The sequence below is a fragment of the Gekko japonicus genome, unplaced genomic scaffold (genome assembly GCF_001447785.1).
Source record: "Gekko japonicus isolate JY-2015 unplaced genomic scaffold, Gekko_japonicus_V1.1 scaffold18, whole genome shotgun sequence".
NCBI lineage: Eukaryota > Metazoa > Chordata > Lepidosauria > Squamata > Gekkonidae > Gekko > Gekko japonicus.
Window position 1 is genome coordinate 810,303 of NW_015170275.1, and position 17,877 is coordinate 828,179.

The following is a 17,877-nucleotide window of genomic DNA, read 5'->3' on the forward strand; positions in this document are numbered from 1 at the left end:
AAATTTACTAGTGCTCCAGCAGTACAGAAGATTGTGAGCTTTTACTGTAGTCATTTGGAAGAAATACCACCTTCTTATCAGACACTTTGGCCTTTCAGATAAAACCATGGAAAGTAGTCTATAAAAATATTTAGTAGCCTCCCTGCCCATATTTTGTGTGGTTTGTGTGGCAGATAACCTAAAAGGAATAAAAGAGCTATCTCCCAGTTTCCAAACATTTTTGGTTAGTGGAACACAGTTCTTACTTACCATCCAGAGGTGATCAGGCAAGGGGTTGTTTGCAGAACTGCCAGGGTACTCTATCTGTATGTATGGACTGGTAATTTCCATTTCATTGTATCTGAAGAAGTGTGTGTGCACATGAAAGCTTATACCTTGACTAAAACTATGTTGGTCTTAAAAGTGCCACTGGACTCAGACTTTGTTCTGGCAGTGTAACAATGAGAAATATGGATTAGAATCCTTGTTCACGTAAAAGCACACTGTTGCATGTCATTTTAATCCAGATTGGTTTACTTGCCTGAAATAACATATATTAAAGAATGTCCACCAACAGAATGATGAATTTAAGGGGTGGCTTGCATTTGGAGATTTTATTACATTTGTACGTTGATGGGGTATACCAGTCTTTAATAAATGTGAAAGTGAGTGTGATTAAAGGGCAATTATCTGGCCAGTTTTTAAAATTATTTCAGTACTGTGAAGTTCTTACACTATATTATAATATGTAGATGTTATGACACACTTCCAGTGATGTCAGGGGGTGTGGCCTTATGACACACTTCTGGTGATGTCAGGGGGTGCGGCATATGCTAATGAGTTATGTTAATGAGTTCCCCTAGCTCTTTTTCTACGAAATGACCCCTGTGTATAATATTAGCATTTTGCGTATATTGTCAGATATGTCCAGTTTTGGGACAAATCCTGATTGATCCTTGTGGATATAGTTGGCTATGATGGTTTTCATTCGTGATGCTATTACTGATGTGAAGATTTTGTAGTCTGTCTTTAATAAAGAGATTGGTCTGTATGATTTCGGGTCTGACTTGTCTTTTCCTTTCTTTGGTTACGTTCGCTGATTTCCAAGTTTCTGGCATTACTCAATTTTCTATAATTGCATTGCATGTTTCCTGAAGTGGTTTGCTTAGTATTTTTTGGAAGGCCTTATAATATTCTAGAATATAGCCGTCTGGCCCTGGTGCCTTATTGTTTTTGAACTTTTTGATTTCTTGTTCTACCTCCTGTAAAGTAATAGGAGCCTCTAATATCATTCGATATTCTTCAGTTATTTTAGGTGTTGATTTGATAGATTGTAAGTAATTTGTAATGTTTTGAGAAACAGGATTCTGAGAGGTGTATAATTGTTCATAAAAAGTCTGGATTACTTGAATAATTTCCTTTGTATCATATTTTACTTCATTTTGATGGTTTTTTATGCTTCCAATGTATCTGTCTGATTGTTTGTTTTTAAGTTTCCATGTTAAGAGGCGAAGTTTTTTTTGGCATTTTACTTGGTCAGTTTTGCAATAATTGAAGTTTTCTTTATGAATTTCTGTTGTCTCAATCATTTCTAGTTGTTTTCGAGCGTCTTGTAATCTTTTGTAATTTTTTTTTACTACATGTTATTTTATTATTGGTTTCAAGTTGTTTAATACTTTGGGAAAGTTCGTATCTAATTTTGTTTCTTTCTTTCTTACAGGATGCCATCAGGGATATGCAATGGCCCCATATAACAACTTTTGATGCTTCCCATACTATGTTAATTGATGTATCATCTGGGGTGTTGGTTTTAAAATAGTTTATCAATTCGTTTTGAAGTATATCATGTATTTTGGATTCTTGCAATAAAAGTTTATTAAATCTCCAGCTTTGCTTTTTGTAATTTGAGTTTTTGCCTTTGATAATACATTGGACTGGTGCATGGTCTGACCATTTCTGTATGCCAATGGACGATGCTGTTATTCTACTAAGTCTTTCGAGGCCAGGAGATAGTCTATTCTTGTGTGTGTTCTGTGTTGTTTTGAGTAAAATGTGTAGTCTCTTTCTTTGCTATGTTGCAATCTCCAGATATCATGTAAATCAAATTTCTGTAATAATATTTTAAGTTGGTTGGGTGCTTGTCTCTCCATTTTTCTGTTTTTATTTGATTTTTTGAAAGATGTTTTTTCTAAGTAAACATCCATTAGATAGTTTAAGTCACCTCCTAGCAGTATTTGACCTTTGTGGAATTTGTATAATTTGGTGAAGACTTCGTTTAGAAATTGGCATTGATTTTTGTTGGGGGCATATATTGAGGCTATGGTCATTGGTGTATCATTAAGAGATCCATTAATAAATATGTAACGTCCTTGTTCGTCTTTTTTGCAATTTTCAAACTTAAAGTTAGTATTTGAGGAAATTAAAATAGCCACCCCTCTTGATTTTGATGACCCATAGGCCAGATATTGTGTTGCAAACCAGTTGAGGGGTAGAGCCTTGCTCCCTTTTTTAATATAGGTTTCCTGTAAAAGTGCTATATTTACTTTTTGCTGTTGTAGATCCTTTGCTATTCATTTGGCTTTGATCTTATTAACTCCTCTACAATTTAAAGTTATTATTTTTAGACTTTCCATTTAGAGTGCTGAGAGTAAGATTTTAACATTGGCTTAAAAGCTTTCTTATATTTATATATATTATAAACTGAGATGGTCTTGTGATTTTCTAACTCTTTAGCTGAGGTTTTAAATCATTGAACCACATTTAAAACATTCATTTTTTCCATGTTAGTAAGTATACAATTTGTCTGTGTACGATATTCTATTTTTCTATTTTGATAATAATGCCTATCTATTTCTGCATCCATTTAACTATTCCTGTTGACATTAACTTTAAACATTTTATTTTCTGCAACCCTGTTAAACAATGGTGAATACAGTCATAGAATGATACAACAAAATCCCCTTTCTCCCTCCCCTCCCCCTTTCCCCTTGTACAGCAAACCCAAGGTGTGGAGATACTGTCCACACAAAGTCCAAGTGGCTTCTCTATATGGATTGCTGTCCCTACTATTCTTAGGATATACAAAAAGAAACCGGCACCCATTGAGGGATCCATGACTGCCCCAAAGAGTGTCCCCTCTCCCTTCCGCCTGCATGTTATTTTTCCTAAGTTTTGTGCTTATAACATATTTCTTACTGTGAATAATTTTAACTATATTAAACAATAGACAAAACTTGCAAACATTATTGCAACTGGCTTATAAGTTGATTCGTCTTCTAGTGGGAATTCTACTCCACTTGAATGGGGTGGTTTGGTTTCCTCTTTTATGTTTCCTGTAAAGATCAGTTTCCATATCTTGTTGTGATATTAAGCCTAGGGCCTTTAAAAGAGCTTCTCTCATTTCGATGTCGTTGGCTTGGTATGTTACAACTTGTTGTCTGACTTGTAGGGAGCCCGTTTGCAGCCATCTATATTTAATTTTTGCTTCGTTGAGGCAGGCTGTAATCTGTTTGAGATTTCTTCTGATTTGCAGAGCCTCCAGGGGAACTTCTGGAAATGCATAGATTTCTTTGTCGTTACATTTAAAGTTGCCGGTCTTTTTGGCTTCGTGCAGGACTTTATTTTTTATTCTTAAATCTAAAAATTCCATCATAATGTCGCATGGTCCTCTGCGTGCTTCTGTAGAAACCGGGCCTATACGATACGCCCTTACCAGCATTGGGGCTACTCCATCTTCAAAGGTCATTGCCGCCATCAACCATGTTGCTAAGAATGAGGTAAGATCCTCAGATCCCTCAGTGTGTTCCGGAAATCCTCTAAATTTTATAAACTTCTCACGGGTTCTGTGTTCCAGGAGTAGTATCGTTTCCTTGGCCCATGATTCCGAATCTTGAAGATTTTTAATGTCTTCGTTGGTGGCTGTTGCAGCTTCGAAAGCTGTGTAAGCTGTCAGTACCACTTTCTGCATCGATATTTGTAAAGCTTCCATTTGCTCAGACATAGGCTTAAGAAATGAGTTGATGTTGTCCAGCATTTCCGTTTTAAAAAGTTTCAGAATATCCATGAGGTCTTGCTTAGTTAGTGGTGAGTTTGGTGCGTCATTCTGGATGCCATTTTGTTTTGTGTTTGTTGCAGACCTAGTGAAGTTCCGTTCGCTTTTTCGCTTGGAAATTGAGTTTTTAGCTGCTTTATTTTCATTTCCAGAGATTGGTTTTTCTGTCCAGACAATTTTCCCATAATTTGTAGATAGGAAAAGTTTTCGTTGATTTATCGTTTCAGCGGGGTTAGGAGGGGGTCTCTTGGAGAACACTCAAATGATGTCCACCATTAACTTGGCCGACGCCCACCCCAGCATGTAAAAATAATGAAAATACTTTGGACTAACCCCCCACCAGACAACCAGACAACAGGAACTATAGAGGAATTAGCATACTGGAAAACAAATGCACAGTTGCTGGGCAAGCTTCTCCTCCCTCACTTTTAAAAAAAAATCTTGGTCTTCTCTGGGTGATATATAAAAGATCAATACAGACTTTTAAGAGCCAATAAATTAAATACACACACACACACACACACACAATTTTCAATAACACTTAATATTTTTGTTTTTCTGTTTTTTCTTTTTATTCTCTTTTTTTCCTCCCCCCTCCCTTCCCACTTCATCCCCATTCCCTTTTCCCACTTCCTTTCCCCTTACAATCCCCCCCTCCATTCTAAATTTAAATTTTAAGAGAAGACATAAATGTTTTGGAACTATAATAATGACTATGGAATGGTGTTTAGAAAATGAGCTTCACTCTTTATTTCCTCATTTCTTTTATTCATATTTAGAATGTTTATTATATACAATGAGTAATCTTTTTTAGAGGGGCCGCGGTGGCTCAGAGGTTAAGATGCTGAGCTGCAGACCGGAAGGTCGGTAACTCGACAGTTTGAGACCCTAGTGCCGCATGACAGAGTGAACATCCGTCTCTGGACCCAGCTCCCATCAACTAGCAGTTCAAAAGCAGGAAATTGCAAGTAGATAAATAGGTACCATTTCGGTGGGAAGGTAATAGTGTTCTGTGCGCCTCAGTATTTAGTCATTCCAGCCACATGACAACAGAAAAAGTCTTTGTACAGGGATGGCTCTTTGGCTTGGAAATGGAGATGAGCACCGCCCCCTAGAGATGGATTCGACTGGCTTTCGAGCAAGGGAAACCTTTACCTTTACTTTAATCTTTTATATAGAGAGTTAAGTCATATAATTAGAGATGGACTTTAGAGAATGTGGTTTACATGCCAGAATTTACTGAGCCCTCCAAATTCTCTGCCTATCCCCAATAGAAGCTCATTATGACAAGAATGCGAGAAATAATGTGATTTTCTAACGTAGAGCTATATGGTAAATGCTCAGGGGAAACTCAAATCTGGGCAAGACATTAGAGATGAAGAAATTAATATTCAATGGTTGTTATATCACCAATCAACTTCGAAGATTAAAGATTATCAGCAAGGAAGGTGGAGTTTTAAGATATATGACTGAGTTTGAACAGCTGATTACAAAACAAAAAGATCATCTGTTAGAAACAAAAGAATAACAAGGGAAAAAATATGACTAAATGGATGCAGAATTTCAGAGAGTGAATACCGATGCATCAATAGGAACAGTTATTGGGAAAAGAAATTTAAGTTCACAGCCATCCAGGAGTTTAAAAGAAATGTGGTATAAAATGTTCTTCAGATGGTATATAACTCCAAAGGATATTGAGAAAGTATAAAAAAATTACAAAGGAAAATGAAATGCCAAGATATAAATAGAATGTTTTACCATATGTGGTGGACTTGTAAAAAAGCAAAAACTGGAAGCAAATACATGGAAAAATGCAGAACATATTAAAATTTAAATTCCCTATGGAAACACGCTATTGGAAATATTGCCCAACAAATTATCAAAAGTTTTGGAAGAGATATTCAAATATATGGTAACAGCAGCAAAATGGAAATCAGACATCTGTCCAAGCTTAGAAGAATGAGAAAATAAATTTGCCAATTATGCAGTAATGGCAAAATTAAAAACCTGTTTGAGAAATAAATCAATGTTGAAATTTGAGGAGAGATGGAGTGTTTATTATACAAGCAGGAGACAAATTCAGAATGAGAAATAGTTTAAAATTGTATATATGTGAATCACTATGCATATAAATGTATTACAATGCAGAAATGGAATGAGAACAAGTTTTGAATATAAATGTATGAGGAAGTGGATTTTGAACAAGAATGTTATTTTTTATCTTATATGTGAGATATATAATAGACTTTCCTTTAAGCTTTGGTATATTAAAAGTTATAGCTTTCGTATATTATAGCTTTGGTATAATAAATGAAATTGAGCCAACTTCAGAGGACGGTGGAAGACAGGAGGGCCTGGCGGGAGATGATCCATGGGGTCGCGAAGAGTCGGACTCGACTGTGCGACTGAACAACAACAAATAATAAATGTTATAGCTGGTATGTAGAAGATGGAATATTTAACACAGAATATGCAATAATGAGGAAATTAATAATATAGTTGCAAAATAGATTAGTTATGAAATTCAAAATGTTTGGACCATTGTATCTATCCTATAGAAAAAGTCTTAAAAACTATAATGAAGGGGATGTTGGGGAGAAATATTTACTTTTTCTATTTTATATATCATGCAGTGTATAAAAATCTTGATATATAATTTGTTACATAATCCCTCTTTTTTTTGTATCCCCTCTACATTATACTTTGCTTTCTAAAATAAAACATATGTTTTTTAAAAAAGATAATCTCATTACATGAAAGCTTTCCTCCCATTAATGTTTACACAGGATAATATAAAGAGCATGAAAAGTACGCAGACGGAGAGTGATTTCAGCAAAACACACCCCTACTTCCCTATAGGCTATTTACAGTGGCTGAGAGTCCCATAGGCTCTCAGCCGGGAACCTAGCCCCCTGATTGGAGCGGGCTAGGATCCGCATAGTCCATTGTCTCTTGGAGCAAAGCTCTGCGTTTGTCTCTGGACTTGTCTGGACTGGATACATTACAGAGCATAAAGCCAATTTCAAGTCATCAGACCACTCAGTTAAGCCAGCCTTTATATACTTAGATCACAAGAAGAGACTGCTGCATCAGACTAAAGCCCCATCTACTCCAGCACACTGTTTTATGCTTTCACTAACCACATGCCTGGCAGAGTCCATAGCAAGAGCTTCCCCTATTATTGCGTCCTCTTCCCATGTGTTAGTATTCAGAAGTATACTGCCTCTGAACACGAAGGCCCATTTAGCCATCACGTCAAATAGCCATTGATCGACTTGTCCTCCATAAGGGCCAAAATACACATCACACATGGCATGAATTAGGTTATGGGTGGACAACCCAACTCTTAGTTACACATTCATGTGGAGACTAACCTTTAAAAAACTCTCAGTCACTCTGCCTGACTCTAAATCCAGTGGGAGGGAAGGAGGATTTTCAGGTTTCCCACCAGTGCTGTTTGCATCAGTGGAAACAGCAATGGGGAGTCTGTTTGCCCCTTCCTTGGACTCCGCTTGTCCATCCCAGAATCATTTTTATCCCCTCCAATTCCCTGATTATTTTGATGGCTCTTTTCCACATTTTTTCCAGAGTTATGATATCCTTTCTCTGCACATAGTATTAAAAATATGGCTACACCATAGATATGATCTATCCAAGGGCCTGAAGTTATGGCAGGTGTCTTCTTCCCTGTACAGCACCTGGTTACTGTACTTGCTTTAGATAATAAGAATTACAGATACACAGAAGGATACAAAATCCCACATTACAGTAATTTCTATGGTGTTCAGCTCATCACTTTTGGTACGTGGCAGGAAGCAGAAGATGTGATGCTTGAAATGAAATCTTTCCCTTGACATTGCAGACAGCGAGGCTGTGGATGGTTGAACACTGGTGTGCAACTTGTTGCCACTGTCAGTGGTTATGTGTTACAGCTGCTTGAATAACTGTTGATGGCAAAGTTCTACTCTTACCTTTCCATAATCAATTTGATTTGCAAAAAGTAACTCTCTTTACCATTTATGCTTTGTAATGCTGTACTGACACAAAACATGGACACATAAGGTACTCGCCTCTTGCGTTTCTGTATTCCTGATACGATAAGGAAAACAATTCCAGCCACAATGATGCAAAGAACAACCCCAAATATAATCAGCCAGACTGGCACAGGGTGTTCAAATGGCGGTGCTAAAGTTGATGGGATTTCCAAGAACTGCAGAGTGTTGTCATCTAGTAAGAAGGCACTGTTGATTCTCCATCTATTCCATCTTAAAAGATACAAAAATATGCATAATAATTATAAACGTAGCAGATCAGGAAGTTGTTATTAAGCATACAGAATGGATAAAGAAGATACTCTTTTGGACTAGAGAACATGGGACAGGTAAAGACAATTGTCTTAATTCCTTACTCATGACCCTGCTGAAACAAATGGTGTATTTGGTCCATTCAATAGGGAGTGAGGAGGGGAATCACTTCTATCCTACACTTCTTTGAAAGTACAGGATCCCCAGTATATACCGTCACATACTCACAGCTGCCATCACCTTGCAAATGAAAATACTGAAACGTGCTTGAACAGAATGTACATGAAACTCAGAACTAGATAATTATGCCATAGACAACAATGTTGAATTCCTAAATGAGATATTCTATTTTTTAAAAAAAATCTCAGAAGCCCAAGCAACAGATTCCAACAGATAATCCTTCTCTGTTCAGTGAATATTGGCTGGTTATATCGGCACAGCAATTCCTTCAGTAAAGCTTGCTTGCTGGCATGAGTTTCTGCATCTCCCAGGCAATTTATAAACGTAAGGCTGCATAAACAGCCCTGTGTATGTATATAATGCCCTAGCTGGCACTGCATACAGCACAGTAAAGAGAGAGAAAGATGGATGTATGGAAAACACTTGACATATCAAAATGTGAAAGAAATGATAGATGTAGAGAGGGCAGGGTCTCATTTGCTTAGGATTCATTAGAGAATAATTCCAGGTTAACAAAGGCGTTTGCATTCGCCATGTTCTCATTGTTCCAGTAACCAGTTCCATAATCCGAGCTCTGGAAGGCTCCAAACTGATCTGATCTGAGGGCATGTGAAGGCCTGGTTGTTAGATCTTATTTGTACAATACCAGTAGGGTTTAAAATTCAGTACTGGGCATTTTTACAATTATATATCATGTCAACAAGTGGTGGACCATTGTTTGAATCTATTTTCCAGTGTAGAAAGATTTATGGTAAATCTGCTTAAACAAAGTGAATGTTTCAAAGAACTGCCAAAAATTAGAAAGTGCATTCCACTATTCTTACCCAGGTCCAAGAAATTAATAATCAGCTTCCCCTATTAATACAACAAAGTTGGTTTTGAATTTCTCTGTAGAAAGCATTTTAATCTGCTCATAAGCTTAAAAATTAATCTTTCCCAAGAAATGCACGCTCATTCACTGTTGCATTCATATTTATTCAACAAGAGGCAGTCTGAAACATAACACGATTTTTAAAGGCAAAGGACACAACAAATTAAAAGCAAAGAGCTATTTTCTATTGGAATATTGGGGGGGGGGAATCATGACAAACTCCATTCATTGAAGCTGTTCTTAACACCCTTCTTATAGACCATTGACTATAGAGGCCTCAAAGTTTATTTTTTTGTCTTTCCCCAGTAAATACATCTTTGCTATACTGGGGGTAAGTAGATGGCATTCTTACAATGATAGGAGTCACAGAAATATTTACCTGTCATGATTAAAAAGGGTGATCACGGGACAGTCTAAATAAAAGACAGGTATGGGCTTCATGGCTGGACCAGCAGCAATAACAACAATGGGATTACCAATCATATTCTGGCTGCTAGTGACCCCTCACGTTGGGGGCTCACTGGGAACATACCTAATAAATTAAACCACAAATCTGTCCCTGCATCCAGACAGGAAGTCCACTGTGGGGAGGTGGCTGTTCTCAAATCCTACCTTTGACACAGAAGCTTGCTGGGTGACCTTGGGCTAGTCACACACTGTCAACCTAACCTACCTCAAAGGGGTGTTGTAAAGATAAAATGGAGAGGAGAACGATGTATGTCACTTTGGGTCCTCACTGGGGGGAAAGGCAGAGTATAAATGACCGAATACATAAATAAATGTTATATATAATATACAATATAATATAAATAATAAAATAGTAACAAATAAAGTAAATAAATTAATAAATAAATGGCTATTGGGAGAGGAACTATGCTACAAGTTCTTTTGACAAAAAGTGCAATAAATGCTACTAAAAGGCAACTACTTTGGTTAGAACTTGTGTGATTATAGAGTTTGCCACTACAATACCTTATAGCTCTTTCTACATCACTCCTGGGAATGGTTGTGGTATTTGTGGAAGAATTAGTGATCACGAACCAAAATGATACCCGATCCGTTACATTGCATAGCAACACATTGGAGGTTCTGTAGACAGTTTGAAAGAAACAAAACAAGGGTAATCAGTAAAGACAAATATGGAATAGCAATTCAGGCATAAACAGTAAAAAGAGAGATAGCAGGGTTCTTGTCTATATTAGAAGTCATATATTGATAGGTTTCATATTTTAAAAACTTGTGCTCTGTATTCAGAGAGTATGACATACATCAGACTTCTTCACCTAGGCGCCAAATTCTAAAAGAGCTTCTTTTTTTACTCTTGTTTCATATGTTCTGGGTGAAGTCTGGCACAATAAATATGTGTGTGTGGATGAACTAAAACCTAGCTCAGACTAGACCCTCACAAAGACAATTTTAAAAACTTATATTCTGCCTAGATATCCTATCATTCTTCTCTACAGCACAAGGTTTTCGTGTATATAATTTATTTTTCTTCTTGACTAGAAATAGGCAACTGGTGGCCAGTGCACTGATTAATGTAACCCTGGGAAGAAGCCACATTGAATAGACCTGAGTAGGATTCTAAGTAGACCTGCTTAGAATTGTACTGTGATCCTGTTCCCCAGCACTTCAATTGTTTTCTCTCATGAAAGTCAAGATTGGCAAATGGGGGCAATCAGCTCTGAAGAGACTAAGTGGCAATTCTGATAGACTCTATTAGTGTTCTTGGGGGGTGAGATCCATGCATGCATTATTAGCTCAGGCAGGACAAAAACCAGGGAGAAGAGCCAGATATTGAATTGAGAGAGGATCTTTAGACCTTGCTCAATTAAAATATGGCCCTTGTTGGAAACTAGTTGCCAACCACGATATTATGGTGACATTTTGCTCTGTTCCACAGTGACATCTTCTGGCTGATCAACAGCACAGTATAATAGGGATGTGCAGATCAAGGGGAAAAAAGTATTTTTTTAGATATGGATATCAGAAGGCTGAAAAATATTGGCATTCCGTATTCCTGGTTTTCTGGGTTCCAAATACCAATTTGGTATTTGGATCCAATTTTGGGTTTGTGTGTGTGGGTTTATTTGGGGTGGTTTTTTGGGGGGGGATTCTGATATTATTCAGCTCCATTATTCCCTATGGGGAATATTTCTGGAGGGCTGGAGGGGCAGGGTTTTGAACAAATTGCACCAAAATTGTTGAGGTACTGCTGGTGCCTGTCCTTTAAATAATCGCCAAATTTCAAGTGAATTGAACTGAGAGGTCCAATTCTATGGACCCCTGAACAAGGTGCCCTCAACCGTACTGCATTGCTTGCTATGGAGGGAGGAATTCCATGGTTCACCAGGGTAAAAAATAGCCACAGATAGAAGAGAACATAAGAACATAAGAGAAGCCAATGTTGGATCAGGCCAATGGCCCACCCAGTCCAACACTCTGTCACACAGTGGCCAAAAATACCAGGTGCCATCAGGAGGTCCATCAGTGGGGCCAGGACACTAGACACCCCCACATACACTATTCCCCCCCCAAAAAAAACCCACCAAGAATACAATGCATCACTTGCCCCAGACGGAGAGTTCCTATCTATACCTTGTGGCTAATAGCCACTGATGGACCTCTGCTCCATATGTTTATCCAATTCCCTTTTGAAGCCGTCCATGCTTGTAGCCGCCATCACCTCCTGTGGCAGTGAATTCCATGTGTTAATCATTCTTTGGGTGAAGAAGTACTTCCTTTTATCTGTTCTAACCCAACTGCTCAGCAATTTCATTGAGTGCCCACACGTTCTTATATTGTGAGAAAGGGAGAAAAATATTTTTTTTCTCTACCTGCTCTATTCCATGCATAATCTTATAAACCTCAATCATGTCACCCCTCAGCCGTCATTTCTCCAAGCTAAAGAGCCCCAAGCACTTTAACCTTTTCTCATTGGGAAAATGTTCCAACCCTTGGATCATTCTAGTTGCCCCTTTCTGCACTTTTTCCAGTGCTATAATATCCTTTTTGAGGTGTGGTGACCAGAACTGTACACAGTATTCCAAATGAGGTCGCACCATTGATTTATACAGGGGCATTATGATACTGGCTGATTTGTTTTCAGTTCCCTTCCTAATAATCCCCAGCATAGCATTGGCCCTTTTTATTGCAGTCACACACTGTCTCAACATTTTCATTGCGTCATCTACTATGACTCGAAGATCTCTCCCTTGGTCAGTCTCTGCCAGTTTGGACCCCATCAACATGTATTTATAGTTAGGATTTTTGGCTCCAATGTGCATCACTTTGCCCTTGGCCACATTGAACCCCATTTGCCATGTCGACGCCCACTCACCCATCCTCGACAGATCCCTTTGGAGTGCCTCACAATCCTCCCTGGTTTTCACCACCCTGAACAACTTCGTATCATCCGCAAATTTAGCCACTTCACTGCTTACTCCCAACTCCAAATCATTAATGAACAAGTTAAAAAGCAGTGGACCAAGTACTGATCCCTGCGGTACCCCACTGCTTACCCCCCTCCACTGAGAGAACTGCCCATTTATACTCACTCTCTGTTTTCTATTAATTAGCCAGTTTTTGATCCATAAAAGGACTTGTCCTTTTATCCCATGATTTTTGAGCTTACTTAGGAGCCTTTGATGAGGAACTTTATCAAAAGCTTTGTGGAAGTCAAGGTAAACAACATCTATTGGGTCCCCCTTGTCCACATGTTTGTTCACTCCCTCAAAAAACACTAACAGATTAGTGAGACAAGAGCTTCCCTTACAGAACCCATGCTGAGTCTTCCTCAATATGTTTTGTTCATCAATGTGCTTACTAATTCTTTCCTTAATAATAGTTTCCACCAATTTACCCGGTATTGACGTCAGACTGACTGGCCTGAAATTTCCCAGATCTCCTCTGGAACCCTTTTTAAAGATGGCAGTGACATTAGCTACCTTTCAGTCCTCAGGAATGGAGGCAGATTTTAATGAAAGATTACATATTTTTGTCAGGAGATCCACAAATTCACATTTGAGTTCTTTCAGAACTCTTGGATGTATGCCATCCAGGCCTGGTAATTTATTAGTTTTTGTCTATCAATCGTAGGACCTCCTCTCTCATCACCTCAATCTGACTCAGGTCTTTCAATGCCCCTCCCGAAATCAGCGGTTCTGTAGTGGGCAAGCACTTCTCATCTTCCACAGTGAAGACAGAGGCAAAAAAATGCATTTAGCTTCTCAGCCATTTCCCTATCATCCTTGAGTACTCCTTTTACCCCTTGGTCATCCAAGGGCCCCACTGCCTCCCTGGCTGGTTTCCTGCTTCTAATGTATTTGAAGAAAGTTTTATTTATTTATGTCTGTTAATTTTATTTATTTATGTCTTTGTTAACTACGTAAACAAAGACATACATACAAACAGACATACTACACTACTTCTAAACATAAAATGGGGGTATACTATGTTTACATATAACTTATTGCCTCTTTTCTAATACATATAGCTTCTACCTTATATGAAAAAAAGATTGTTTTGCAACAGTAAGGAATTTTAGTCTCTTCATGTCTTTGTTTTCTCTTATTCTTATTGTTTTGCTTAAGTAAGGTTATAATGTTTATGCCATTCATAAAATGCCAAGTATTTTCAAATGAATCTTCCAAGTGGCCTTTCAAGGTTAATGTAAGTTTGTCCATTTCTGCCACTTCAAAAAAAAATTATTAATAAATTCCTCCTTACTTGGCACCTCTTGACATCTCCAATATTTAGCATATAATATTCTGGCTGTAGTAGTTATATAGATCAAAAGGTAAGAATCATCTCTTTTAAAGGTATCAGGAAAAATGTTCAATAAATATACTTCAGGAGTAAAGGGTATATTACATTTCAAAATCTGTTGAGTCAAAGCATGTATTTTTTAACTCTATCGCATAACCACCACATGTGGTAGAATGACCCTGTTTTCACATTTCCAGCACTTATCAGAATATTTGTTATCAAATTTAGCTAACTTTTCAGGTGTTATATACCGTCTGTGAAACATCTTGTATATATTTTCTTTATATGCAATAAATTTTGTAATCTTAATGTTTCCCCCCCAAAGTTTATCCTACTGTTCAAGTTATATATTATGACCAAAATTTTGTGCTCATAAAACCATCATATTTTTAACAGTTTCATCAAACATTTTATAATCAAGCAGTAAAACATACATTTTCTTTATAAAATTCTGATCACCTGCCATCGTTAACTTATCTATTTCAAGCCATTCCTCATTGAAACCAATCGTTTTATCTTTGGAATACCTTGATTCAATCTGTACTTTTTGCCACAAGAAAGTTTTATTGTTGGTCTTTATGTTTTTTGCTATATGCTCCTCATATTCCCTTTTGGCTGCCTGATCACAGACTTTGCCACAGCCTGTGTTCCCTTTATCAACTTCACTGAGACCTAGCTTTCCACCACTTAAAGGAATCCTTCTTACCTTTTATACCTTCCATTACTTTGTTTGTTAACCATGCAGGCTTTTTTCTATACCTATTTGTGCCTTTCCTAACCTGCAGTATATATTTTTTCTGAGCTTCTAGAATTGTAGTTTTAAATAGTCTCCAAGATTCACCAATGGTTTTGACCCTTTCTACTTTTCCTTTCAGTTTCTTCTTCACATGCCCCCTCATATCAGAGAAGTTACCCCTTTAAAAGTGAAAAGTGGTTGTGTCAGTCTTTTTGGGCAACTCCCTATTTATACAAAGGTTGAACAATAACATTATGGTCACTGTTCCCAAATGGTGCAATCACTTTTACATCTCTCACCAGGTCTTGGGCGTTACTTAGGACCAAATCCAGGATCACCTCTCCCCTGGTAGGTTCTGTAACCATCTGCTCCATACCACAGTCATTGAGAGTGTCTAGAAACTCAATCTCTTTTTTCCAACTTGAACACATATTGAGACCCAATCAATGTGTGGGCTTTTAAAATCACCTATTACGACAGTTATTTCATCTAGCTGCTATATGTAATTCATTCTTCATTTTAGAATCCTCTATCTTTTGATCTGGTGGGTGATAACAAACTTCCAGTGTTAAGCTTCCTTTTGGGCAAAGCAACCCCTGGCCAAAAGACTCTCAAAGCAAACAGAACCAATAAACCTAAAGAACCAATGCAGAACCAAAGAATCCCAGCAGAACCATGGGACAATGTGGCAAGCCTAACACAACAAATGTACAACCCAACAATCCAACCCAGTGTCAAACTAGAGAATTGACCAAATCAAAATGAAAAGGACTGCTGTTCCAAGCCAATGTATAACCTAAAAATCTAAGGCAATTTCAAACCCAAGAATCCACAGCAAAAAGCAAACCCCACATGCAACTTGTGCAAAGAATGCAATCTTGCAAGACCAACCAAACCAATTTAAAAGGACAGAATCAAAGCCAAATCAACATGGTAAGCCATGGTAAGCCAATACCAAACCTCAGGAAGACACAGACCCATTGGAAAAATAAAGAAAAAACAGTCCCGGGAGCCTTAAAACAATCTTTCTGGTTATCCTTTAATATTTCTCAGATACCATTCAAAGACTTGAATATACCTGGAAAATACCATTAAGGTGTTTGTTGGATACATATCCAGACCAGATATATCTTTTTTTTTTTAAACATTCTTTTTATTGATTTTTCAACAGCCATAACCTCACAACCGTAAGGTGTCCAAAAATCCATCAACAAATATATATATATACAGAGATCTTCCACCGTATATATTTTATAGCATCAAAAGTTCGGCAAACATATAATAATAATAACTTAACCCAACTGTGTCTCTTTTAACCATTCATAAACTCGTTTCCAGTATTTATCATATTTTTCCATATTTTTTTCTTCAACTATATAGGTTAATTTTTCCATTTCTGCAATATAGAGTAATTTACTAATAATATCATCTTTTGTCGGAATACCCTCATCCTTCCATCTTTTTGCGAACTCAATCCTGGCGGCCGTTAATATTTGTATAATTAAGTATATCTCTTTTTCCTTATAAGTATCAGGTATCACACTTAACAGACAGCACTCGGGTTTCAAAGAAAAATCTTTTTGTAGGATTGTATCTATAATTACTTTCACCATAGCCCAGTATTTCTTTGTTTTGGAGCACAACCACCACATGTGATAGAAAGTACCGATACCATATTTACACTTCCAACATTCTTTTCTTATTTTCCCATCAAATTTATTTAACCTAGCTGGCGAGATATGCCATCTATAAAACATCTTTATAATATTTTCCTTGAAAGCATATGTTCTTACAAATTTTATATTTCTTGTCCATACTTTTTCCCATTGCTCAATATCCAAATTATAGCCCCAATCCTGCATCCATGCTATCATTGATGGTTTTATCTGTTCATCCTCCATCTTCCATTCTATCCAAAAATTATACATTTCTTTAATGAACTTTTCCTTTGTATTTATCCAACTCTTATCTAAAGCTGTCTGACTAACCATTATACCTATTTGCTGATCTTTTGTCCATCTTGATATAAGCTGATTTCTTTCCCACCAGGTCATCTTAACGCCTTTTTCTAACAACCATTTCTCAGATACCAAATCTCCCTTTGAATCTAATAAATCCTCATATGTCCATTTCGAATATTTACTATATAGAGAGGGTATGGCCATCGCTTCTATAGGCAATACCCATCTTGGCAATTTTGTATAATCTTAACTCTTGCATTGACATGCTAATTTGCTGCTATCCATCGATCTTACCTGATCCAGTTTCAGCTATGCGTATGCATCTTGGCTCTGAGTGGCCCCTCTTAACGGCTGCCCCCCACCCTCTTTTTTCCTGTAAGTAACCCTTGAGGAATTTTGGTTCCATTTGTCTGAAGAAGTGTGCTTTGCACACAAAAAGCTTACATTTTGAATAAAACTTTGTTGGTCTTCAAGGTGCCCCTGGACTCAAACTTAGTTCTGCTGCTTCAGACCAACACAGCTACCCAACTGAATTTGTTTATTGGGTAGCTAGATACTGGTGAGAGGGAGAAATGAGAATCATGGGATTTATTAGCCATACTTAGCTGTGGGTCTCTAACTTTCTTGCTGTCTCCTCACTGCAGCAGCATCGGTCCAATGAACTTCGGGAATGCAACGGACGTTTCTGAGTTTGTTCTCCGAGGTTTTCCATACCAGCCAGAGGTCCAAAGACTCCTCTTCCCACTCTTCCTTTCCATCTATCTCCTCACCCTCCTGGGGAACGTGACAGTCATCTTGTTGATCCATTCCGACACGCACCTCCTCCAGACTCCAATGTACTTCCTGCTCAGTCACCTGGCCCTAGCTGACCTTGGCTTTACCTCCACCACCATTCCCAAGGCATTACATAACATGCTGTCTCAGAAGAAGACTATCTCCTACCCTGGTTGCCTGGCCCAGATGTATTTCTATATGTCTTTTGGCAACTCAGATTGCTGCCTGCTGGCTTCCATGGCCTACGACCGCTA

The 17,877-nt window shown here is 37.7% G+C and overlaps 1 protein-coding gene across 1 annotated transcript in view; it reads right to left on the reverse strand.

Moving 5' to 3' along the window:
* TMEM27 (transmembrane protein 27) overlaps positions 1 to 17,877 on the reverse strand; it is a 38,668-nt gene that overhangs the window by 7,410 nt on the left and 13,381 nt on the right. Inside the window, exons 3-4 of the mRNA XM_015417582.1 lie at positions 10,358 to 10,474; positions 8,101 to 8,295 (exon numbers count right to left, since the gene is read on the reverse strand). Of these exons, the coding sequence (XP_015273068.1) occupies positions 8,101 to 8,295; positions 10,358 to 10,474 (312 nt within the window). The remainder of the gene's footprint in view (positions 1 to 8,100; positions 8,296 to 10,357; positions 10,475 to 17,877) is intronic.